The 26,474-nt window shown below is 36.9% G+C and overlaps 1 protein-coding gene across 7 annotated transcripts in view; it reads left to right on the top strand.

Annotated features, from left to right (window-relative positions):
• The window catches only part of PCLO (piccolo presynaptic cytomatrix protein), a 314,143-nt gene that overhangs the window by 186,985 nt on the left and 100,684 nt on the right, over positions 1 to 26,474 (top strand). For all 7 annotated transcript variants that reach the window (XM_015627659.2, XM_015627658.2, XM_015627653.3 and 4 more), the window contains exons 9-10: positions 4,030 to 4,111; positions 16,737 to 16,862. In XM_015627659.2, the coding sequence (XP_015483145.1) occupies positions 4,030 to 4,111; positions 16,737 to 16,862 (208 nt within the window). The remainder of the gene's footprint in view (positions 1 to 4,029; positions 4,112 to 16,736; positions 16,863 to 26,474) is intronic.

Consider the following 26,474-nt stretch of genomic DNA (forward strand, 5'->3'; position numbering starts at 1 on the left):
CCTCATTCATGGGTCACTGCCATTCTCTTGAAACTTAAGTCAAGCCTTTTTAGGGGCACTTGACTATATAGAAATTTTGAAAAAAATGGGTCATAAGGTGAGCATTGGGGCTAAAATGAGGAAATACCATTTGTGACAGAGATACAGAAGGCTACCTGCAAACTTTTGTTCCACATTTTTGAAGTCCATCTACTTAGTTTTTATTGTTTTCCAATTAGCGAGGAGAATTTATTTTAAATTGTAGTAAAATGTTTTCTGTTAGAGACTGGGGGGGGGGGTGGGGGTAAGCACATTTTGTGATTGAGATTCTGTGAAAATGTGATGAGAAATGTGACATTTCCAATTTTAGTGTAATTGCTAAAATATTTAATCTAAAGAGTGGCTTGTTAGCCACCCCCTCACTGTAATTCATGAAGGAATTTAGCTGGCAGTGCCTCATTTCTTAGTCACTCAGAAATATATTCCTCTCTGCATACCAGAATGACTTCTGGAGCAAAGGTCAGTGTTGAATTTACCTATTACAGAAGGAAATGCAACTCACTTTGCAATTTATTAGTTGAGTATTGAACAGGAATATTGTGTTTGTTAAGTTTTTACTCAGTGCGTCTTTTGCAAATTATCTCCATCACTGGGGATCTATCAGTAGAAAGAACTTTCCACCTTGAGGATTTCTAGAGAACTCAACATTTGTGCTCTGCACAGAGGGAATTTATAAATTCAAAGGGGCAGAATTACCACAGCTGAAGAAATTCTTGGTACCAGCTTGCACAGGCCTTGTGTGCTCTTACAAGTACCTGTGGTGTTCAGAAATTAGGATGGATACTGTCTAACCCACCACCTTGAGCATGCACCATTTTGTTCCAGGATACCTACCTCAGGTAAAGTTTCCCTTGAAAATGATATTTCCCAGAGACAGCAACCAACTGTAGCTGTTGAGAATCACCTTATCAGGTCCTGTCCAGCACCAGTGGAATGGAAGATGCAGCAACATTTAAAACCAGGAATGACTATGACTTTGGTGATCCAATCCAAAGATGAGTTGAAACATTATAGATGTAGCTATGGCCTGGAATATTAAAATACAGTTCAGGAATTGTATTTCTTAAATATAGCACTGGGGAAATTTTTTCTTCTTGATTTTCCTCTTTAACTTATAATATTCCCTTTTATGAGTCTTCCATAGTTTGTTTGTTTATCAGAAAAAACCCTTAATGACAACAGGAAATGAAATGCATTTTTAAACTCATCTTCCGTGGCAGTCTTAGAAACCCTCAGCACAATTATTTCCCATTCATTCCATTTTTGGAGGGCCTTTGAGCTGACTAATAACATGAAACATATGACCAGCGCTTACATTTCCTGAGGAAGAGGATGATATGCCGGTGCAAAGTTACAAATCAAGTGTAGTGAATGCTCCCAAAGAGGTGAGGAAGGATCTTCATGACAGGGACAGATGGCAGAAATCTCTGGGGTTCATAGCAGGTAAGTGGGATCTAGTGAACTTTTGCCCTGTGACCCAAGTCTGGGCTTGTGGACTTGGTGTTCTCCACTCATGCAGCTGTGCAGTGGAAAGATGGCCCCTCTGCACCACTTTGGATTTCCACTGTCACAGCTTCAGTGGGGTCCCTCTCCGTCTTCACTGGGGAAATGGGGGGAAGAGTCAGCTAGAAGGGATTCCTGGCATGTATTCAGGTGAAGGGAAACCAACTTTAGTGGAAGTAAGGTGTGAACACTTGGAAGCACAAAATAATTTGTGTTCTGCAGGTTTTGAAATATTTTAGTAAATTTTCAGATAAGTTTTCAGATAAATTTCAGATTAATGTGTGTATTACAGGTTGTGAAATATTCTAGTAAATTTCAGATAAATGTGCTCACCAATGATTAAAGCAAAACATCAAGAACAATGTAATTTTTCTCGGTATTACCTATTTGCAGCAACCACTGTTTTTTCCTGTTTGTTCTGCCGCTTTCAGAAATGTACTGATCTGAAAGTAAAAGCGTAATGACATATTCCATTTAAGTACTGATTCCCACCAACAATAAAAGAATAATATACTACCCTGGATGCTAATAAAATTCAATGCTTTTATTCAGATCTATATGAATCACAAAGATTTATTCTTCTCATAAAATTCTGGAAGTAATGAGAAAGTAATAGGCTAAAGAAGGAGACAGTCCATATTTTCTCATGTATTTGTTAAAAGTCATGTACAATATGGCATTGAATATTCTTGGATTGTTATTTATTAAAAAAGTGGAAGATAGAGAAAGTAATTTAATATGAATTGAAGTTTAAGTTCTGGAGCGTTCCTCAGTTAAATTTAATTGCTCCCACCAAAATGGGTCCCAGCTAAGAATCTATTCAAATGTGTTCATACACTTTGTGTAAACAGCAATATTTCATATTTATTTATTTGATTCAAAGTAAAATTAGGTGCATTCTCTCAGATTTTTTACAATTTTATCTAAGCTACCTGTGACAAACACATCACTTTTATTGTTACATAAAACTTGCTGAACTTCATACAGTGTCATTTAAAACATAACACTCTCCCTATCCATTAATGAGTGTGGAAGCCTCATAGAACTTTATACACTCCTGGTAGTATTAGACCATATGTTCTGACAAGATCCCATGATAAATGCAATTGTATGCCTGATCTCATGTTCTGATTTATTCTGGAGTACTTGTCCACTACCAAATCCAAAATCTCCTTTATGTCTGACATTAATTGCAGTCAATAATACTCTCACTGTGTTATGGCAGGATTTGAGTCTTCTAGATGTCAGATGTAACTTAATTCACTGGATAAGTAACTGAGTTATGACAACTGGTGTATAAACTCTTCTGCTTACTGTGGGATTGAGCTAAGCAAGGCCCTTGACTTCTCTGTTTCCCTTCCCATCATTTGTGTGTGCTATCCATTAACTTCATAAACTCTCCAGGGCAGAACTAGGTTTGAAGTGCTTGGCTCAGGAGGAGCTTAATCCCTTTAAATGCTACTTAAATATAAATAATAGTAATAAACTCTTGGCAGCAGGCTGCTGATGCACTCGAGCTGCTGCATTGCCATGCTGAATAATATTGTCCCCTTGGCTCCTTGAGGCTGCTCCCTGAGGTCCCATCCTGGAGCAGGCACAGTCGTGCTCCCTCCTCTTGGTCCAGGTGCATCACCCAGGCTTGGAACCATCATGCAGAGGAGAGAAGTCCTGGGTTCAGCTTTGCTACCAAAAGACCAAAACTGCAGACAAAGGAGGGCTGTGATTGCTGTGAGGGGAGTGTTGCACCCAAGCGCTCTGCAGAGGCATTTTGGTGTGGGCTCAGGGCAATCATTCCTGGAAGGTGGGTCAGTCCCTGCAGCTTGGCCCCTCCTGTGCCCAAACCATGGGGCAGGCGGGATCATTTCAACAGGAAAACTGGTTCTTTAGAGTGTGTTGTAGGGTGCGTTGCTTTCAGCTTTGACATGGTCTAGGATCAGCCCAGGTAAATGTTACACGTTTTCAAACAGAATGTAGTCCTACAAGTTTTAGTTTGGGTCTTTCAAATGGCTTTTGGAATTTGAAGACAAGAGGTACATTGGACTATGTGTTTTTTTCTGAAACTAAAGCAGTAACTCATGGATGGTAACACATCAACATTTTGTTTACTTGTCTAAGAAAATGATTTTATAAAAAATACGGGAATAATGTTATGTTTCTTTTTTGTGTTAAATGTTGCTTGAATAAAGGATTAAGGTTGAAGCAAACTACAGAAGATAGTGACGACCTTCTAGTCACTCAGAAAAATCAGAACTAAAGCCATATTTGAGATTAATCTGGATTTATGGAAGCAAATATTCATTACCCCACAGAAGGAATTTGCAGTTTGACAAATGTCTTCAAACTTGGGAGAGTTTTTGAATTGAGATGGTGTGATATTTCCCTGGATGAAATAAGTTTGTTTGCTTATTTCTGTTTCAATTGTCTGAAATTATTAATGCAATTGTTGTTGGTTTATCTTTTTATGACACGCATATTTGTGTTCTTCAGATAAATGGGAAGCCCCTGCAGTACATTTTCCCTCATACAAGGCTCAAACTACTGAGAGACCCAAAGGATCACACAGTTTCAGGTAAAAAAATCCCCCTACGAGACATGATAATTAATTTGATTAACATGAATTATCAAAAAAAATTCCAGTACTAAAAATAGTTCCTGTGTCTGTGCAGCAGTAAATTCAGTGGTCATTTTAAATCTTGCTCATTGGCTATAACAGAAAGCAGCAGTGCATGAGAAAGGTCATCTGTTCAAGATATATATATAAGCTATATAGACATTAAAAACAGAGGAAAATCTGTGTGTTATCCATATGAACAGTCTGTTTTCTTATTTCTTTTTATGTAACTCTATATTCCCTGCATGAGTCCTTATAAAATAAGCTTGTGTAGGTGTAGAACATGTACAGAACTGAGAATTTTATTCTTTCTGTTCTGGAAATCTACCCTGCTCTTCTCATAGAGGGAGTTAGCAGAAGAATCAGATCCCATTTTTCTGTGGTGTCTTCACATGGACACATTTATCACAGGGCCTCAGATTTGTTCTCTTTTTCCCTAACACTGACACAAATGTTCATGTAAGTCAGAGTCTGCTCGCCAAGGAGATGAAAGTGGCAGAGGTGATACTCATTCACCTCCCAGGCTGAGAGCTGGAATGCAATGTAATATTTTCATGTGTCAAACTGGAAAAGGCTGCCAGGACCTGGCACAGGTAAGGTCTGTCTGAGCTTCTGGAATTGCAGCCTTTCTCACATCTAATACTGATACGGAACTCAAAGTTATTTCAATACACTGCTTTTGTTCTTTCAGAGGTAGATGCTTTAAGCGTTTTTGTCGTGAAACCATCAGGCTTTTAACTTGCTTAAAAAATTCTAATAGTGTGTGTCAAACTCTGTTTTTGCACAGAAGTAATTACCAACTGCCAACCCTGGTGTTCCCTTGAGCGTTAAGTAGAAAGTGGCATGAACTTACTTGAATTGCTAAATAATGTTTTCACAGGGTTTCTGGCAGGAAAGTCTTGATAATTTCCATCCTCAGAACACACCACATATTTAGGATGTTAAATGAATATTCTCTATGCATTATGAGGTGTTTTCTTGTTAGTCAGCGTAACACCCACCAGTGATTTCAGGCTGCAGAAAGACCCCTCCACCCACACAGCCCAGCCTGAAAGGAGCTGCCAGCTCTGCTGTGTGTCAGCCTGTGCTGCTCCAGGCCCTCCCAGTCCGCAGGAACTCCTTGGCAAGCTTGTAGGGATCTTTGCCCTGCGGGCTGATGAGTAATGCTGTGATCCAAGCTGCTTTCTTACTCAAAACTAAGAGGAATTACAACCACACAACTGTAAAGCTCGTGATTTAGTGTTGCTGAAGCCAGCTCTTCTATGTAAAATTATTTTCCCTTATGCAGTGGGAAATGCTTATTCCAAATTCTCTGTTAACTCTCATGCTGGCAATCACAGCAACACGCTGTGCCTCAGGGAAAACACCTTGTGAGCAGTGATGGGCAAACCCAACATGTAGGTATTGACACCTCCTTTACCAATGCCCTGCACAAATGAGGTCACATAGGATCAAAAATTTACTCAGGGTCCTGCTAAGGTTGTGTAGCCCACACTGGGATTGCTTGCTGCTACAGCTATATAATATTGTGCTTAAATTCCAGTTGGAGAAAGCAAGCTTGGTTCTGTCTACAAGCTGCAGTCATACTTTTGTGTTTTAGTCCAGAGACATGCTTGGAGACCTGCAGATGTATTTCTGTATGATGCATACATAGACTTCCCTACAAATATTTAAAGGCCTAAATGCAAATTGTACAGCAAAGAGCCAAAGGTAGAATAGGGTGGCCGTGAAACAGAAGAATTAGTTGTAGTTTTCACTCCTTACACATCTCTGAAGTACCATAACTCCTTGACTATATACCTCTGTTCCTTCCCTTCTCTCAAGTGTCTGAATGATTTAAGTACATGAAAACTCTCTTCAAATGTGCAGTGCATTATGCTCAGCCTCCAGCTTTCCAAATGACCTCTACCAGAGATCGGCACATTGTTTTAAAAATAATTAAATTTTATTAAACATTATCTGCAAACTAATAGTAACATCTGTGTTTATTAACCAGACAATGACTGTTAACCAGATGAAGACATAGAAGTCTATTATGCAGCAGAAGTTACTTAAAATATTGGTAAATTTAAAAAAATATATACATTTATACCATCACAGTTACCTCACTCCAAGAGTTTTGGATATTCATCTAGATTCCATGTCCAATTGCTTCCCCAGGTGATTTCTTTCTCTTTCTTTGTTTGTTTTTGTTTTCTTTTGTCTCTTTTTCCTCTTCCTTTCTCCCTGCCCATCTTTCTTATCAAAAGTATCAAAATGAGGTGTTGACTCATTTTGTTTGCTATTATACTTGTTGCATAAGCACAGGAAGTGTGTGTGTGTTAAAAAAATCACAACCCTCAGTAAAGCTCACATGGGGAGCCAGATCTTTCCAAGAGAATAGTCACTGGTGAAACCAGCCTTTCAGCAGCATCTTCAGCTGAACTCTTGTGTTGCTGGATTCTTGCAAACCAGCTGGCCTGAGGTCCTGGGTGACCACAACAGCACATGCACCATCCATCGTCTCTGATGTCCTCAGAGTACATACAAAGCATCCTCTGTCTTGGCTATGCACAAAAGCCTCTCCTATGTGATCATTTCTGCGTGTGCAAGAGCAGTTTGTACTTGTGTTTTAAATGATCTATGCGCAGCTTGGTCAGTTCTGAAGCAGGAGCTGCCTGGGGTGATGTCTGTGACTGACAGATTCTCCCCAGGGGATTCATGAATACACCTTCAGTGTACATTAGTGTGTTTTAGCAGGAGAGTGCACAGCAGGAGTTACATAGGGAAATGTCCTAAACTGTACAAAATTCCCACTTGGAGAATTCCTGTAACTGTTGACCAGCTGCTTTGCTGGGAAACTGGCCAGTGCTTCAGCCTGTTATCTCATCTCACTGGAGTTCTTGGGCCAGCATGGGCATTAATGATTCATTGTGCTGGGTCAGCCCAGATAACCAACTCTCCCAAAGCAGCTGTAATTGTAGGACAAGATTTCATCCTAATATCACCATTACAAATTGAATTCCACAAGTCTCATCATAATCTTACCACTGTAGAAGTCACTGCCTGATTATGAATCAAAAAATTGTCACATTCTAAATATCAATAATTACACTAGTCCCAAATATTCTAAAATTCAGGCTTTTTCACTACATATTATGTGCACATGTATTTGGTTTGCTTTTTGGATTAATGAATACTGACTCTGAAGTACAGATGCCTTTGATGCCTCTTACATAACCTGGCATAATTTTTCACACAGAACATATAATATGAATTTTGGCATGTCAATGAAGTGTTTGAGGATTGAAAAACCAAGCCAAAATTGTGATGGCAAGGCAATAGTAGTGCTGAATGAAAAATCAATGTATACTTGCTCACTGGCTGCTCTATTGAAGGTTGTTGTTTATTATATGCCATAATCTAGAGCATATAGATCTACTTTTTGAGATATGCCTGTCCTCTCCTCAGACAGTGCTGAGAGGTGTGACAGAATTTCCAAAAATTTACTCTGCAAAGACTGATTAATAATTTGCAATTAAGAAAAAAAGAAACAAAACATAGAAGTATTGGCATCATAGTTATGCTAAGGTGCCAAAGCAGTGACAGCAGTGGTCAGTGAATGATAATATAGCAGTGTTTAATGCTCCAGAAACTCACTGTTTGTTTTCACTGAGAGTCTCTTATTCCTTTTGGATCCTCTAGCAGAGCAGCATAAACGCTGATTTACACTGCCAGAATTTTCTCTTCTTTTTTTTATCACACCATCATAATATTTGAAAAAGTGAATTAAGGATATGGCCACTGAAGGTAATGAAAGCACTGGCAATACCTTTGGAAATGCTGTAAAGATAACTTACATTATGTTATTCCTGATCAAGAAGCTGTTTAGATACACTCAGGAGGAAAATCCAACAAGGCAGACACATCTCAGTAGGTCTATAAGTACAGTGAGTGCAATCAGTCAGAGGTAATTTTTACTCCTTCACCTCACGTAGGCTGAGTCAGAAGTAATTCTTCCATTTTGAAAGGAGGGATGTTCTGTGTTTCCAGGAAAAAAATGTACCTTTGAGTAGCCAGACTGTCTGTGTTGGGGAACATCCTCTTCAATTCTGGTTAAAAAAAAAAAAAATAAAGAAAGGAAGAGGCAGAGAAACAATTTGGAAAAATATGCAAACTTTTTAGTGAAGCAAAGAAATTAATTAGATGGTGGGCAGAAGACTGCATCCCTAATCTCCATCTCATCAGTGATGTTAGTGAAACTGCAAGTAGAATTACAGGGTAGCTAAAATGCTGTACACACGTCAGATGTGCCTCATGCTCCATGAGAAATGCTAATTCCTGCAAACAACACAACACTTCTGCAGTGTGCCAGCTCATGCAGTGCTTGTGTGAATGGAGAGGAAGGAATTCAGTGTTTTCCTATATCAAGACCTCACTCTTATAGTCAGTCTCTAAATAAACATCCCTATATATTTAGGATTCTTTCACCTGCAAGTTCAGTAAAATTAGTTCTTACAGCAAAATACTAAAGTGCAAGGAATATGTGATTAGTAATCAATTAAAAACATTTTAAATATAGTCACAGTCTATGTTCAATGTGAGAATTCAGAGTGAGAACTGCAACCCACCTCCTGTCCTCATACTCTTAGAGGATTACTTATCCTACTTCTTTCATTTAATGGTGTGAAGAACTGAGAAAATACTTTGCACAAAAAAAGCAACACCCTCCTGTAACATTCCCTTGTCACTGGGAAAGGACTTAATCCCTAATTAATGGCCACCATTCCCTCAACCACTCACTCCTTATCAGAGAACTGTCACAGAAGGTAAAACCCATAAACAGAAAGGGACTGAGCTGTTACAGTCAGGCCACATCAGAGATTTTCCTGGGAAGAAATGAGGACAGGACTGGAAATAAAGGGAAAGAGAGATGTCTGATTTTGTCTTAATATCAATTTATCATTAAACTTTTCTTAATAAAAGCAAACAAACAAATTCTTCTGTGTGTTAGAAACACTTCATAGATGTACAAACCATATGTTCCATATTTATGTCTCTTGTCTCCAAATTATTTTAATTTGAAAAGCACTAGTGTGTGTATTTAAAATACTTTCCATGAAATCTTTTTGGCAGCTCAGTTGTTTATGCCTTTTTCAGTATATGAACACTTGTTGAAGATCTTGAGTGGAGGTAATTGAGAGGGCAATGTGTCTGCTAGCTATAAAGGTTCCATTTGCTTTCACAGCTGTCATACAAAAAAGGCTTCATAAACCGATCACTGCAACACTGAATGTTAGAGTTCAGTCAAGCCTCCAGATTTCCATGGAGGTTCAGCTGTCAGTCAGTGACATCTATTGAGCTATTGGTGTCTATCAGTAAACACAGACAAAACTCAGTACCTACAATGGATTTTATAGATTTAAAGCTACAGTCCACCATAGATGGCACCATAGATTCTAATGTGACATATCATCCAAAAAGAAGAGACCTTTATCTTGTTTTCAAGTAGATGTGATAAATGCTTCAAGGAGCTAATTCATAAAACACTTTATGATCCTTCAGGATAATAACCAGTGTGCACATAAGCATGAAGCGATTTGCAGCTGATATAAATCAATGCTGTGCTCTTAAAGCAACTGCAATATATCCGAATTTCATCAGCTTCTGATTTGACTTTGTGTGTATTTTATGCCTTAATTGCCAATGGCCAAGAAATGCAATAACAGAGTAGATATAATCATGTTTCTAGGAAACAACTTCATTTAAGCTAATTTTGTTAGAAGCACCAAAACAATTCTTCTGAGGACATTCTTGAAAATGTACCTATATAGACAACCTCTGATATGGATCACATCATGTTATGTATTCCAGAGAATTGCATAAGAATAACAATGCAAATAAAAATTTAGGCTGAATTTTATTATATAAATTATTTTTCCTGCTGTTTTTAAGTTCCTGAGTTAACTTGGTTTTGTTTGCTTTGTCATGCTTCCTTTCTCTCAATTCTTCAGACTTTAGAGATTGCTTTATCAGACCTACAATGTCTAAATAAATAGCTCGCACTTCTTCATGGTACTTTTAACTCTGAGCTCTCCAAAAGAAGTCACTGATGTTTTTAGTGTGTTAGAGCCTTCTGTTCCATGCAGACAATGGAACAGGGTATAAAATTGTTCTGGCAGATAAGGGCCTATCAGCACCCTAGCATATGTATGGTCTAGATAAGGCTGGAAGAGGAATGAGGAGATAATACCTAGTAAATGAAAACAGGAGGAAGGTATGTTCTGTCTCCATTCACAGCCAAACAGCGTTGAAAGGTTTCATATTGTTTGATTTGGATGGATATGTTCTTATTACTGTAACATGGTGCAGTGGCACATTACGACGTCTTTCATGCCTAATGTCTCATCTGCATGCTTTCTTGTCCTGCATTTGCTACCATTGGACCTTGACCAAAAAAGGATCACCCTTGTGCTTCCTTGCTTTAATTCACCATTATGGTTTTGTTCTGGTTTGGGGGATTTTTGATATTATTAGAATGTGATGAAAAACATATTTGGACAAGTCCATATATTGGCTTCTGGATCTGAAACACAACACTTAAGCTCTATTTTGAGATTCAGGCATATCTCTCATTTCAACCTACTCTGAGATAGGTGTTATAGCCCTGCATTTTGCAGTTTAAGTCCAGTTCAGTTTTTCCCATTTTACTTCTGTATAGTTTCAGCTTCAAAGCACACAATATCCAAAGGTGTTCAAATGACCATGGATTTACAGAAATAGTGAGTTTCAGCTACCATCTTGAAGGGTATACTTTAAGGCTCTTAGAAATCAAAATCAGTAGCACTTTTTTAATATCTTTCTTAAAGTTCATTCACTTAAAAGTCTATTAAAAATTCATATAGCTCTATTTCTAACTGTGACAAAAGTCAGATTGCTGCTGACGCTCATACTTACAGTGTGCCAATTCACACAAACACATGTGATTACTGAAAGTCTGTTGTACATTCTAATTGCTTCTTTACTTTCCTTGCTCATATAATTAGACAGACAAATGGTTTCATGCTTTCAAAAATTAGCCCAGAGGAAATATTTGCTTGAGTTAACACATGAACAATGTTTGCACAGAGCTTCTGGGTCATGTGCCAGCATTCTCCTGCATGTGTTGAAGTTGTTGCTACTGTATAGGACCTATATGATGATTAAACATAATCAGTCCTTGCATTTGCTGCCAGAATGCTATTTATGTTCATGAAAGAACATTCCTGGAAAATTAATTTTCACTTTTGTATAAAATCAGGACCATCAACACCAGCAAAGCCCTGCTGGGCCTTGAATTGTTCAGTTTTTTTCTGCTCATTTTTTTCCTTTCTTTCCTTTAACCTTTAACTTATGTAAGGGGTTATCAGCATTTGTTTGAAAAGGCAAGTCTAATGATTGCTTGGATGCTGAAGTGGTTCCAGGAAATCTAGACTGTTTATACTCTAATAGCTATAATGGAGCTGCTCAGCAAAGCAGTGAAAAGGTGGTAAGATTTCATGATCTTCCCTGTGACCTGAGAGCAGCAACAACAAATTGGCATCAGTCTGATCTTTATTATCTCCATAAGGGACAAAAAAGACTAAATTGTAATTGCAGGGCTCAGGTTATAGTCAGCATATTCCAGCAAAGTAAATTGCAGTCTTTCTGCCCTGTTGCTACTGTGACACAATAAAGTATACAAGGAGATAGGATTTCATAGTGTCTGAGAAACACTGAGGTACAGAAGTTCAGAATAAATATATCTGAAGGGACAGAAAGTATGTCATGATAGAACTAAGGAAAAAAGAGTGGTGAATTTTGAAAATGCATTTGCAGGAATGCTTGCCAGGTCACCAGTTACAGAATTTATTAGTGTCAGGTTGTTGGTTACTGATCATATATAATATTTTAATATATATATATATATATATGCATACATGTAATGAATATGCATACTGAAACAGTTTATAGTGTCTGGAAGGATATGAAATGACAATTGAAATATGCTTTTGAAAGTCACAGTTGGTTAATTGCCAAAAAGCAAAGAAGGCCATTCAATATTTTTCCTCTAAATATGGATTTCTCACAAAAATAGCTCTGCAGCTATTAAGCACTTGAAATCTTTGAATGAAGCAAAGAATGGAGTGGAATGGGATGGAATGGAAGAATGGAGTGGAATGGGATGGGATGGAATGGGATGGAATGGGATGGAATGAGATGGAATGAAATGGATTGGAATGGAATGGAATGGAATGGAATGGAATAGAATAGAATAGAATAGAATAGAATAGAATAGAATAGAATAGAATAGAACACAATGCAATACAAAATACAGTATTTCAGTCAGAAAGTGCCTAAAAAAACCTTACAGTTTAGATACTGACCAATTCAGGGTGGAAGAAAAGCAAAAGTGTGTAGTTAAGGCATTGTTCAAAAGCCTCTTAAACCCTGACAAGCATGGAGCATTGACCACCTCTCGCAGAAGTCTGTTCCAGTCCTTGACCACCTTCTCAGTCTAAATATCTCCTGTACAGCTTTGAACTATTCCCACAAGGTCTGTTCCTGGATACCGGGGAGAAGAGCTCAGCCCTTCCCTCTCCATTTCCCCTCCTCAGGAAGCTGTAGACAACAATGAGGTTGCCTCTCGCAGCCTTTCCTCCAAACTGGACAAACCCAAAGCCCTCAGACTCTCCTCACAGAGCAGCACTCCCAGCTCTTTCACCAGCCTAGCTGCCCTCCTTCAGACTCTTTCAAGAACCTTGACAATCCTTCTCAAATTGTGGGGCCCAGACCTGTACATGGGACAAAGTGAGGCTGAAACACTGCTGCACACAGTGGGACAATCAGCTCTTTGGCTGTCTGGTGATGCTGTGTTTGATGTCACCCAAGGCAGGGTTTGTCCCCTTGGCTGACACTGCTGACTCACGTCCATCTGCAGCAGAGCAGCACCCCCACATCCTTCTCTGATTTACAGCCACTGCTCTCCCCATTTACACTTGTGCTCAGTGTCATAGGTCTAGGATCCAGCATTTCCACCTGCTAAATTTCATCCCATTAATCATAGCCCAAAGCTCCAATCTATCTAGATTCCTCTGAAAGGCCTCTTCTTTGTCAAGGGAGTCAACAACACCTCCCAGGTTTGTCATGGGCAAACATTCTAGTGGTGCAGTCAACTCCTGCATCCAGACTTTTGACACACATACTGAAGAAACCTGGCCCTAGAATTGATCCCTGAGGAGCACTGCTGGTGTCCAGTCCCTAGCCAGATGTCATTCATTCACTACAATCCTTTCAGCTCTTCCCTTCATCCAGTTCTTCACCAAGAGCATTGTGAACCCCCTCATCCCACAGCTGGACAGCTCATCCATTATGCTGGACAGCATAAGGATGCTGTGAGAGCCAGCATCAAAAGGCATAGTAAAATCCAGAAAAACTACATCCAGCACCTTCCCATCATCCCCTGGGCAGGTGACCTAAAGCTTCAAATTCTGTTGATATGTTCAGCTGTATAACTCAGTGGCTTGCAAGATAACCGTAGTGATTTAGTATCCTTTTCTTGTATTTGTTTGTTTATCAATATATAAAAGCAATTTTTTTTTGCATGATCAACCTTTGCAAAGTTTAACATAATATATTTTATTATATATTTTGGGTTGGGTGGGGTAGGGTTTTGGGGTGTTTTTTTTAGTTTAGCATACTCTATCCTAAGGCTTTAGTTAGGATTAGATGGGAGAGTAGGATCACAGCCTTGGGAGATCAGTAAGAACAGTTTTAATTAATTACCGGTATTCTCGCTTTGAAGCACCTAAAAAGGATTGGTTTTCTAGGTGTAAAATTCTCTTTGAAGAGATGTTTTCCTGAAGATATTTTCCATGGAAATCAATACTCATAATTCAGAAAGGTGCCTTCTGTTATTCAAATCACAGTGATTTGCTTTCTGATGGTTTACTGGTTCTATTTCTTCTAAAGAAAACAGAAGTTTATTAATCTGAAAGTCTAAATGAGAAAGATGAATGTGTGGTTATATCAAAATAGCCTGAGCAATGGAAATTAAGACTCAAAATTAAAAAATAAAAAGAACAACAAAAACAAGGGGATAAAGGATCTGAGAAAGCATATGATGGGTATTTTTAAACTATCTGCATTCAAGGTTATAAACTGGGAAATGTCATTTCAAACAGAAGTAGTAAGCTCAATATTTTCAATTGATAAAGTATAAATAGGCTTGATATCCCATCTTTACATGAGAAGATACAGCAGGACCTAATAAATCTTTGACAGCCAGAACAGAGCACTTAGTGTTCACTGGGTGAAAAGTAGCTCATTCATTCTGACTACCAGGAATGAAGGTTTTGTAATTAATCTTAATTTTAACTTAAATTGTAATTTAAATATTTTTCTGGTAGTGTTTTTACAACAAACACACATAAAAACACCCACTCACCAACTCCCATGATTGTCCCTTAGCAAATATATTTCTACTTTATACATAATTTCAGTCATACATTTGAGTCTAAAACCTGCAAACATAAAAGTACAAAGTGTCTAGGAATAAAAAAATCATCATATATTAGCATGGAAATTACTTTCTTTTATTAGCAGTAATATGGACAAAACCAACCAAAAACTAAACAAATGTATCAGCCAAGATTTTCAGTTCCCTAGTGTAGGTATCCATGTGAATGCCTCTGAAATCAAGTGTACACTCATTTAAATGACAAACTTCTTTGCCATTCTGTCACAAATAAGCTATGAGAGATAGAAATACTAACACTGTGCATCACAATAAAATCCTGACTCCAAGGAGTTGTTCCCCTCTGTGATGAAAAGCATCCAGTCCTACAGATATATTGAAAATTCCATGTGTTGACTGTGTGAGTTAAGATACCGTGTCCTTGTTTGTGTGTGTTGTACATGAAGAATAGTTATTTCTTGGATTTGGTGAACTTAAGAGTTGTGAACTTCAGATTTATTAACATATTAATGACTCTTTCCATACTGCTTGATCAGAAGTTCTCTGTGCAGAGCCTCCCACATGAATTTCTAAGTCCTCAGGTTGGACTTATGTTTAAATGTTTTTATAGGTGTAGGCATTCACTTTATGCAATGAGGTACTTATTTTTAAAAACTGTATTGTCTGTTTTTTAAAGGACATTTAGAGTCACCCTTAGAATGGTGGTTTTGCTTTCCGTACCAAGTTAGAAAAACTAAACTTTACCTACCAGTGCAAAATTTCAAATTTGCACTGAATTAAGGTAATTAACTTAAAATATTAATACAGTTTGTTCCAATTAAACTGAAAAATCACTCTCCTCAAAAAAATCATTTGATATATGTCTAATTATAAGGAAAACTGAGTAAAAAAGTATATAGATACAGCTAAACTGGGATAGAAGAACTAGTGGAAACTTTTTTGTTCAAAAACACAACGTGGCAATCCTTGCACTGAAATTAACTCAGGGCTGACTTACAAAACACTAATAGCATTATGAGGAAAAGCCTTAATCTAAAAAGATAAACCTTTGCAAGGAGGTGGTGTGGTGACCTTTCTACAGCTGGTTAGTCTAATCACTCAGCAAGTTTGGCTTATGAAATTAATACATTGAAAACTAATTATTTAACTGTTACAATAAAGGTGGGTTAATCAGCCTTTTAATTCACAGACCAAAGTGTGAATCATCTCATACGGAATTTTCTCCAAATAAAAAAATTGTTTAATTAGTACAGGAAGTTTTAGGTTTTTTTTGCATTTTCTTTCAAGGCAAAATAACATGAACAATTGGCAATGCATGAGATTATTTTATTACTTTATCTTTTAAGCTTTTGTTTTCACTCTCATAATTTTGTACATAAGGAAGGTTAGTGATCTGCTTCTCTCCAGCTAAAATAATGAGTGATGAAAATGTTTTTAATTCTGTACTTTTTTTAAAAAGGAAGAAAAGATGTGATTTAATGATGCTTTACACAGAATTATTGTATGTTTTTCCCACCATTTATTTGCATATCCTTTGATGTGAAAGATGTCAATTAAAAGCAAATATTTAAGAAAAATAATAGTATCTGCCAAGTATAGGTTCATGTAAATGTACATGCCTTGCTGCTCGAAAGAGCAAGCTCGAGGATCTCTGTCAATGTCTCCATATTTATGTGGTTCTGAAAGCTCAGATATTATAATTTTTTACCTAAATTGCATGCATGTTGTAGGCATCTGATAAAGCTATCCTTTGAATCTACACTTTATGTGGACTTCTAGCAATTTAATTCAATTTATTAATACTGCAAATAGATTGTCAGAAAAAGATAGGATTAGCTTCAATGTAATTTTTAGTGACTCACTTGTTGTGTTATGTAAGTTATGTAGTAGATGCTCAAGAAGATCTTCCCAAAGTCTTTGGAAGAGCATCAGATGTGATGCAGTTAACCCTCATCTTCCAGCCACAGACAGAAGTTATTCAGGACATTTTCAGTAACCTCTGATGACTTGTTCTCTTCCTTTTTTTTTCTTTTTTTTTTTTTTTTTTTTTCCAGTGAATTATTCATTGCTTCAATTCTGTTTAAAGTTTTCTCTTTCTTTTGATCACAGGCAATGGACTGGGAATCCGAGTTGTAGGTGGGAAAGAAATTCCAGGAAGCAGTGGGGAAATTGGAGCTTACATTGCCAAGATCTTGCCTGGGGGCAATGCAGAGCAGACAGGGAAGCTCATAGAAGGTAAGATAAATGCATTATTGAGAAATGGAGCCATGGGGCTGTTGGGAGTTTGCTAGAATTATTTATAACACACATTTTCTCTTGCACAATGGATGCAATCTTGTGCAAGGAATGAGAGCTAAACATCTATGATGCTTAAAGCACAAAGACCTGATAGATTTTATGACTTTTATGGCCAAAGAGAGTTCCCACAATGAGCATTATTATGGCATGTCTTCAGTAATATGTGTCAACATGCTGTCTGCATGGTCACATATCATCAGCATAAATCATGGTCATGGGCTTTGAAGATCTTTAACCTGTCTTGATCATCTAAGTATCCATGTTTGAAATGACTTATATTTCTTAGCTGCACAGGTAAAACAGACACAGCTCTCTCCCAGTTGCATGTACTAACTTTTATTCCTAGTTCCCTAAAGTCCTTCCTAATGTTAGTTTTCCAATTTAGTATAACCATCCAATATGCTCCAACAAGCAACAGAGAAAAAGAGGTATCCACAGAAAAGCAGTTATTTCATCTAACTTAGACCTCTGTTACAAGAATTGAAAGTGTCTTCCTCCTTTAATTGGCTTTAAGAAAACTGCATTAAACTTCACTTCATCCTTCTAGCTATCAAAGCTAGTTGGAATGAATTTGACTTCATTATAAATACATTTTCTAGGTTTATTGCAATATGCTCATTCTGTCCAATAATTTATTTCTGTGATTACATGAATGCCTTCTCACTACATGAGAACTTTTTTTATTAAACTTTCTCTTTTTATAGCTATTCTCTAGTTCCCTTTTGCATACTTGTATTCACCTGAAGTGTCACTCTATCCATGGACAAAAATAGAATACATTTGTTTCTAATTCATTCAACTAATTTTTATTTTTCTTAAATGAATGCATGTACACAGGGAAAAATAACAAAAGAAGATAAGCAGGAAGAATAGTTCTCCAAGGCAGAATTCAATTCACATATGTTTTCTGGATGGCAAACAAGCAAAAAAAGTAACAATTAAATCAAAATCACTGTGCAGGCAGGAAAACTGAGTAAATTGATTAAAGAGTGTATTTATAAGGAATAGTTATATTGTAAATCGGTGTCACCTGCATTCACCCCACAGCTTTTTACATCCTTGGTGTTTTCTTTGCCAAAATTTTAATGATACACAACAACAACAAAAAAGGCACACAAACCCCAATGTCAATGAAATTAAACAGAAAATTAAAAATAAATATGTTTCTTTTTAGCCTATAGAGTTGACTCTGATATTCATTTTAAATGGGTAGTATCTCACTTACCAAATAATAGAATAGTGTTATGTTTTGTGCATGAATGATGAAAGAATTGACCTTAATTTTGTGTGTTTTGAAGCAAGTATTTATTTTGGCTCCCTCCATACAAATAACTAGGTCTTTCATAACTGTGCTAGATCATGCATGCATTGTTTCAGTACCAAGCAAGTAAAGAGGAAAATGTGGTTATTCAACATTTCTCCAAGACTGGACATTTCAAGAAAGAGAATGAGCAGTCACAGATTAGAATTATCTGTGGTCTTTTGGTTTATTTTGCCAGGAAATTTTCTTTACTCACCATATAGGTTCATTTCAGCAGTTATCAAGAACATCTTGGAATGTATAACTGCAGGAGAAATCTAACATAGAAAATTACTTTTTAATCTGTTTATATAATATATTTCAAAGGTTTATTCTTATTTTATAGGAAGATGAATATGAAAGTAAAATATTTATTCTTTTGTTTTGTTCTCCCACCATATGTTCAGTCCTGTTTCTGAACCGACCTTTTTTAAAGTATCCTAGACTTGGATAAATTGGCATAGATCAACTCCATCAAAATCCCTATATTTCATCTGTAGGATTTGTCCACACAATGTCTCAGAATATATTTCAGTATTGATGTGTTAAATGTTCTCTCAGAGAAAAAAAATGCTTCCTGCAGAATGCACTTTGACTATGACATACAAGACAAACATTTCCTCTCACTGTCATTTACCTTTAGGTCTTGCCTTTATATTTAGTTTAAATTTTATGTTATTTCAGATGGCTATCAGAGATCAACAAAGAATATTATCTACTTCACTGTGAGTTGTGGTTAGCTTAGTGGAAATATGACTGGTGCCCATTTAACCTCCACCTTTCAGAAGTGCTAAAATCCACTGAGGTCTTAAATCATTCTCATATTGATCTGTTTAAATCCAGCCAGATTGTTGTCTTTACCAACATGGCTGATATTGCTGTCTCTGAAAAGAGAGCTTGTCTTTCTTTCCTTTTTCAAGGTATTTGATGTTTCTCACACCACAGAGAGAAAACATAAAGAAAACTTTGTATTTTGTTATCTGTAAATGCAATTACTTTTTTTTTGTAGTAATCATGAGTCACTTTTCCTGATGAAATAACTGTGTGACTACAAGTTAGAGTATAAACCGAGTCATCAAGTAAACGTATACTAATGTCATTACAAGTTAATATCTTGACTCATTAGCCTTTCTAAGAACATGAATCACTGTGAAAAATCCCATCAACTTAATTAATTCCTCTAATTCTAAAACCTCTGGGTCAGGTCTAAAAATCCTACCAATAGCATAAGAAACAAGGATGGATTTATTGTGGCTATGAAGGAAGACAAACTCCTACCTGCTCTCTTTATGGCTGCATATAAAGAAATGACACAGAGATAGCATTCCTATCCTGAGGGAATAACATAAAATTTTAGCCTATTTGAAAAGCTTTGGGGGAGTCTTAGTGCTGAAAAATTTATTTATAGGTCTGACTGGCAAATACCAGTCTTCTCGTTTCTCTCACCTTGAATTGCTTTCAAGTGTCAAAAATATCTCTGATTCATCACTCATTGGCGTAACAAAATCTGGAGGTGGAAGACTCATTCCACCGAGCTCATCAAGTGCAAGGACTGTGTCAATTTGATAGATGTGTCTGTGCTCCCCCTCGTGTTGACAGAAACAGTTCAGTTATATTCCACCTGGTGAATCTACTGAGTGGCATTTCAGCCAGCATTTTTCAGAAACAGAAGAACTTAGAGTGAAGAGCAAAAATAAAATGTGTGTGTGTGTTACCTACTCTTACAAATTTTCTGGATGTCCTCAGCATTCCAGTTTTCTTATTGGACCATTTCAGTAGGCTGAGTGAAGAGCCTGGGAACTGATGAAGAACAGGTGTCATTATTCCAAGTCTTCAATCAGCCAGACAAGCTGTGTTGCAATGGTTAGGTTGTCTGATGTCCACTGAGATGAAGACATTCCCTGACTTTCCAGTCTCCTAGAAATTCTGGTAAACTATCATGGTAAAAAACTAATGGTGAACTTGGTTTGTGGTGATTTTACTGCCTTTCCTTATACCTCACTCAGCAACCCTGACACTAGACAGACTTCTGTTAACCTGTCCTGAGCCCTTATGTGTGCATGACTATTTTTAATATGTATGGATCATTTAAATTATAACTTCCCAAACTTAAAATCAGGGAAATCATATATAGTGAAGACAAAAACTCCTATCATGAAAAATACTGAAATAGAACTTCCTGAAAGAAAAACTACCTGATAGAAATATGGACACTGAAAGATAATGACACGTCTTAAAGCTGTTAAGTAGGTCAGAGCAGAGAAGCTGCACTGCTGTTGGAGAGTTCCATCTTAGATGTGATATTAGTTAATTGTGCCCTCCCTTCAATCCAATCCTTTAGCACTTGTTTTGATCTAGATTAATAATTACTCTTCTCAAAATGCAGGAAACATTGCTCATGCAAACAGTGTGAGGGTCCTCTCAAAGCCACCTGCCTTCAAGAGTAGGTAAAAGCACATCCAATGTCCTCAGCATCAAAGTCTAAATATTGACAAGAAGTTCATAAATGTACTCAGTACCTTTTATACTTTAATTCACCTGCTAAGAAAGAGATGTTCAGCTTTTCTAAATTTGTTGATTGCCTTTAATTGTGCTGAAAGTTTACCAGGCCACATGGCCTGTTCCCCTCAGGAAAGTATTTTAAATGAGTGGGTCTTTGGGAATGCCAGAGATCTCTCTCATCTTTAGAAAACTGCAATCTCAGAACTTTAAGATGCTTTCAGGAAATGAAATTGAGGTCTCCCTATTTCCTCTTTTTCCCTATTTAATCATGTTTCTTTTTCCCTCACATAAAAATTCTTACATATTCTTATACATTCAATTGCCACAATTTTCTTCTGTAAGATTTGATACAGAGCTCACTCTCTCTAATGCCTTAATATGGGGTCAAATAACACTAGAATCATTCCTTAGATTGAGACTGAGAGCCTTCCTTAGGACTTTCATAGGATGGCACAGCTTGTGACCTCTTGGATCCACAGACCATAGCCACAGTGTCAACGAGAATACTTTCTCACAAATCTGGAGCCAGTAGAGAGAACATGTTCACTGCTTGTCACCAAGCAACTTTCCACACCAAACTGACATATGAGATGAACAGAGCATGCCAAAAACATGCTGTTTCTGGCAAAAGGGGGCCACATCCAGACCAGTGGGAAGTGATTTCCACCCAAAGCAAAAAAAGATGGGGGAAAGGAGAAAATAACTATTTGGATAACCTCCCTCAGAGAGCAGCCTGGCTGCCTACCTTCAGTTCACAGAAGAAAGAGGCAGACCCAGGAAGCCCTGGCAGAAGCCTGCCTTAACCAGAATGCTCTACAGTTCCCACCCATGGTGTGGACTTTGGCTTCTGCCCTAGTTCACTTCAAGCATCAGGCCTCATAATGGAAGAATGTATACTGAGTGATTCTTCAAAGGCAGAGAGGAAAAAGTCAGGGCTCAGTGTGACTCTTATCTATATGTATCCAAGTATGGTTAGCACAGCTCTTCATTATTTCCAGAACAGGCAGTTAATCAAAAGAAAAATTATGATAAAGGCATAAAGACTTCTGATGATAGAGCAGCTGCATTGTTAGGTGAAAATCTACTACAAAATGCCAATCAGTTGACCACCCAGAAATGAGAGTGAAATATGAGAGACTAAGAAATATGAAATCCCTTGGTAACAATTTTGAATCTGGGGTAGGCTGCAAATGAAAGTGGAAAGACAGCCAACATATTCATTGTGTTTAAGCAATCCCTCATGCACAAAGATGTCTGCATTAAATGGAGAAAACTGTACTATCTACAGTTCTTCCTCTGAGGAGAATGTCAATAAGGCTAATGAACAAACTAGAGAGGTGATGGTCAGTGTGGGAAGATGATTAACTGTACTTTGTTTGTCTAGTATAAATAAGATGAATCTGTCAATCATCAAAATTGTGTAGAGGCAATTGGAATGTTATAATCATTGTTTAATCTTTAAAGATTTTCCTGAGTTCTGGGCAATGACATCTTTGAATACAGGTAGCTTTCTCACTCCTCCAGTTAAAGGTGCCAACTAGGTAATCTCCAGAATCTGTTTCACTTAAGCTGTGCCCTGGGAATGTGTCATTTCATGTGTTTTCAGTTCATAAATTTTCAATCATAGGTTTTCAAGATTTTAAGTCCTTGCCAAGCATGTTAACTTCTTTCAAGTCCTCTCAGGACAGCAAGATGCAACTGGATTCCTGACCAGTCCATGAGAAGATAATAAAGAAAATGTTAACAGTTTTTCTACAAGTTGTTTGATACATTTTTGAATACATATTTGAATAGCACCAAATGCTGTTCAAACAAGGCCAGACTGTCTCAGATGGTCTTTTTTTGCAAAGGGAGTACAGACATAATGGCTGTCCATCTTACCAAAGCTATCTCTTGTCACATTGCAGACGTGCTTTGCATGTTTCTTGGAGGATGCAGTGTGACTGGAATGGTCATGGACACCTAAGTAGTTGGAAGAGCAGAACAGAAGCAATAAGTCACAGTCCTTCTCTCTACCCTTGTCACACCTCCCTCTTATCCATGAGTTAGAGATGAGCACAAGTGTAACTCTGGCTGATCTTTTATCAGTCACTGGCTGGTCATTTACTGGTGAGAAGTGCAATAGGCAGCAGGTCTTCCTGAGGTTTAAAATACTGCAGTGAGCACTGCTTGCTGTTTAGACAGCTAAAATTGGAAACATTGATTGGGGTATCACATTTTCCAGTCCCCATGAGGTAAAGATAGTAAAAAGCCAGCAACCCTTTTTGAGTCCCTCTGATAATTACACTTCTGGCAGAAAGTAGATAGCACAAAGAAGCTCAAAAATGATGAAACAAAATGAAAAGGAGCACAAGAAGGCAAGGAAAAATTATCAAAAAAAGCATGGATCAAGTCTTAAATGTCCAGTAATAATCTTTCCATCATTCATTTCCATTTCCATTTCGCAGTTTGGCGGCTTTAACTTATTACTGCATTGGAAAAAAAATGTATTAACTTTACCCTGCTCTCTGAGTGTTAGTCTTTGTGATTTATTTTGCTATCCATGCTTATTCTGCTGGGACAGAAGAAAAGAGATCTTGCTCTTAACATCAGGTTTCTGCTCTCTCAACAGGCTCAGGTTACTCTGCCCCAGTAGAAACTGTCTTTATCAAAGATAATGTGCACAAAATAACAGGGGTAGCGCCATTGTTCAGTTGTAAGCTTTGCCCTAAAGTTCTCTAGAAAGGACTCAATCTTAAAAATCCTAAATAACTCATTCAGCTGTAAATCTTAATTTACATAGTTGTGCTCCTCTCATCCATGTTTTTGGGGTTTTTTTTTTGCCTTGTACTTCTTTTTCATAGGTAACAGTCAAAGGATAGAATTATTCTTGTTAAGTGTGGCAATGGACATTCAATATATAAAAAATGCCTTTATATGTTTTAAAATTATTTTTTTAAATTAAATTAAGTTAGTAGAAAGGATACTCTGCCAAAGTGTATTACTTAGCATGTTGGAATTAACCTAATACGTGCTAGCATGAAAAAAACTGGTTTAGCCATTCCCTCCACTGTACCATTGTCGGTGGTCTCATTCTTAACATGGCAGGAGTTGAGTTGTTCTGAGAGTTTAGTTTGGCCTTTGGCTAAGATAAGAGAAAGAAATAAGAATTATCAGAAGGAATGTGAATTGTTTCAGTATTTGTATGGCAGTTATAGAAAGAAGTGGAAGTAGATATAATTTCAGTATAAAAGATTGGCTTGGAAATTTATTGAGAGCTGGTTACTGTAACACTGTGCACAATTTTATTTACTAAACCTCTTTTGTGGTGGTTGAAACACACTTAGAAAATAGCATTTTTCCCTGTTCAGAAAATATAGAACATATTGTTTAAAGAATTTTAGTTTAATCTTATGGTGTCAAAATGATATAATTGGGATTTTACAAGGATACTTGATTAGGAAAATTCATGAATACTTAAAAATACTAGTTACAATGAGATAAACCAGGTAATATGAATTTGTAATGTTTCTGCCTAGTAATTGGTGTATATTTAATTTTTGTGCATCAAAAATATGCACTTCAAAGAGATGTTGGCGAGTAATTTGCATCTAGCAAGTAGTTGAGCTGCTGTAAAGACTGAATTTTTAGGATCTTTTTTATTTAATCAAAAGCAGAAGGGAAAACATAAGGTGTACTTATAAATTTTGTAAACCTGTGGGAAAGAAGCATTATATGTAAACATATGACCAGTAAAAATACAGCCCCTTGCATAATGCCAGCCACCGATTTTTTCACTCCTGTATTTAGTCTTGTAATGTACCACATAAAGTAGTCTAGCTTATACCTTCTTTATGATCAACAACTCTGAAAATAACTTGAACAGTTAATTACTGATGCAAATCTATTTTGGTAGAAAAGGCATATTATACAAATTGCAAAAGGAATTTGGATTCTTAATAACAAAGAAATAATTTTATCAAAACATCCCTATGGGGAGGGATTCTTTTTAAGTCTTAAATTGATAAGTCTGATTTATGGAAACAAGAAAAATAACCTGGATGCTTCAATCAGAGGGAAGAGGCAAATACAGTCACTAGATATTCCAGAGTTAATGAAGTGAAGAACTATCACAAAGGTCATGAGAAAAACATTTGTCAGATGGTTTATCATACAAATTGTGGAAGATCACTGGTAAATGTCATTGGTGTCATAACTAGCTTTCAATAACACTTCACTAATATCATATTAGAAATTACTACTAGCTATTAGAAAGTACTATTTATGTGGGGCTATGCAATTAGTAATTTTCAGATGCACAGCTTTTGGCAGCAGTTAATTTTCAGGACCTTGATGAACAGTTCCTGTTAGAAAGAATATCCAGGTACTTTTTGGAAAGAGCCCTCCATGCTTCCAGAGAATGTGCCTGAAGCCCTGTTTCTCTGAGCACAGCAGGTACAGCAGCAGGCAGTGTTGTCATCAGGCTGCCCACAAAGCTTTCTTGGCTCCTGTAGGCACCATGCAGCTTTCTGCTGTCCTCTGGGATCACACACATCACAGGTGCCTTGTGGTTCTTCTCAGACATTGACAGATACCACCCAGCCATGTGGGCCCAGTCTTCCCGTCCTACTCTTGAGTACTCACTCTTCTTCTGCTGTATTCCGTGTGAGTACTTGTAAGGCTCAGTTGTCTCCATGGAAGAGTTTATTTCCTTCTTTCACTATTTTTAAGACACTGTATTAAAATCAAGTGGATGTGTTTTTCTCAGAAGACGCAGGTGTGTTGCTGTGTCAGTGCTCCCAATACACACTGGCAAAGGTGGCAAGAGGTCTGTGGCTTTTCTGGTTTGGACAATGCTGGAGAAAAGATGGATTTAATTACTGCTTCCAAGATATGCAGGGATAAAACTACATCTTCAGTCAAATTTCTTCAAGCATGTTCTATTCCAAAAACCTAATTAGATCATACATAAGATATGACTGGGAAAGTCTTGTATGGGAATATTCAGATTTCTTTGAGAAGAAATAAACAGGTGACTGTATAATTTCACCTTAAACAGAGAAAAATGTTGATTAAAAATGATTTCACTTTAGCCAGGTTTATAATTATGATGTTTGAGGATTACCATGTAAAATTAGGTAAATATAACTTCACATTTCTGCATGAAAAATATCTACATAAACGGTACTTGTACTGTAAAAATACAACTTAAAATTCAATTGAAATTGAAGATACTGAATTGCAAATTATTTAATTTATTAATGACTAAAGCTTGAAAACATTTCATCAAGCAGAAATTGAGTCTTAAATCCTTATTTTTGCTACACATTCCAACAAAATAAAAACCTTTCGGAACAAAGAACTCTATTAAAGAATCAAAAATTTTGGTGATTCCTTTAAACCTTGATAAAAGTAACTGATAACAGACATGTTTGAACTTTCTAATTAAAAAGAAATAATAATTTTTTGCTTGAAATATTGCTTTAAAATTAGGAAAATGTGTTGTGTTTTTTTTTTTCCTGTACAGACCCTGCAGTGTTTCAGGCAAAACTCATTGGGGTCTGTATTGACAGTTTGATATCTCTCTAAATACAATAGCAAGTGGAATTCTATTAAGATCTTTGGATTTTATGGTCCATTTGAAAACTTATGAAATTACCTTATAGGTACATTAATCTAGGTCTAGGTAACTTTTCAAACTGTTTTTTTTTTTTTTTTAGGTACTTAAATATTATCACTTCTGGAAAAACTGAATTAGTCATGATTTG

Source organism: Parus major, chromosome 1A, assembly GCF_001522545.3.
Source record: "Parus major isolate Abel chromosome 1A, Parus_major1.1, whole genome shotgun sequence".
In the NCBI taxonomy this organism is placed as follows: domain Eukaryota; kingdom Metazoa; phylum Chordata; class Aves; order Passeriformes; family Paridae; genus Parus; species Parus major.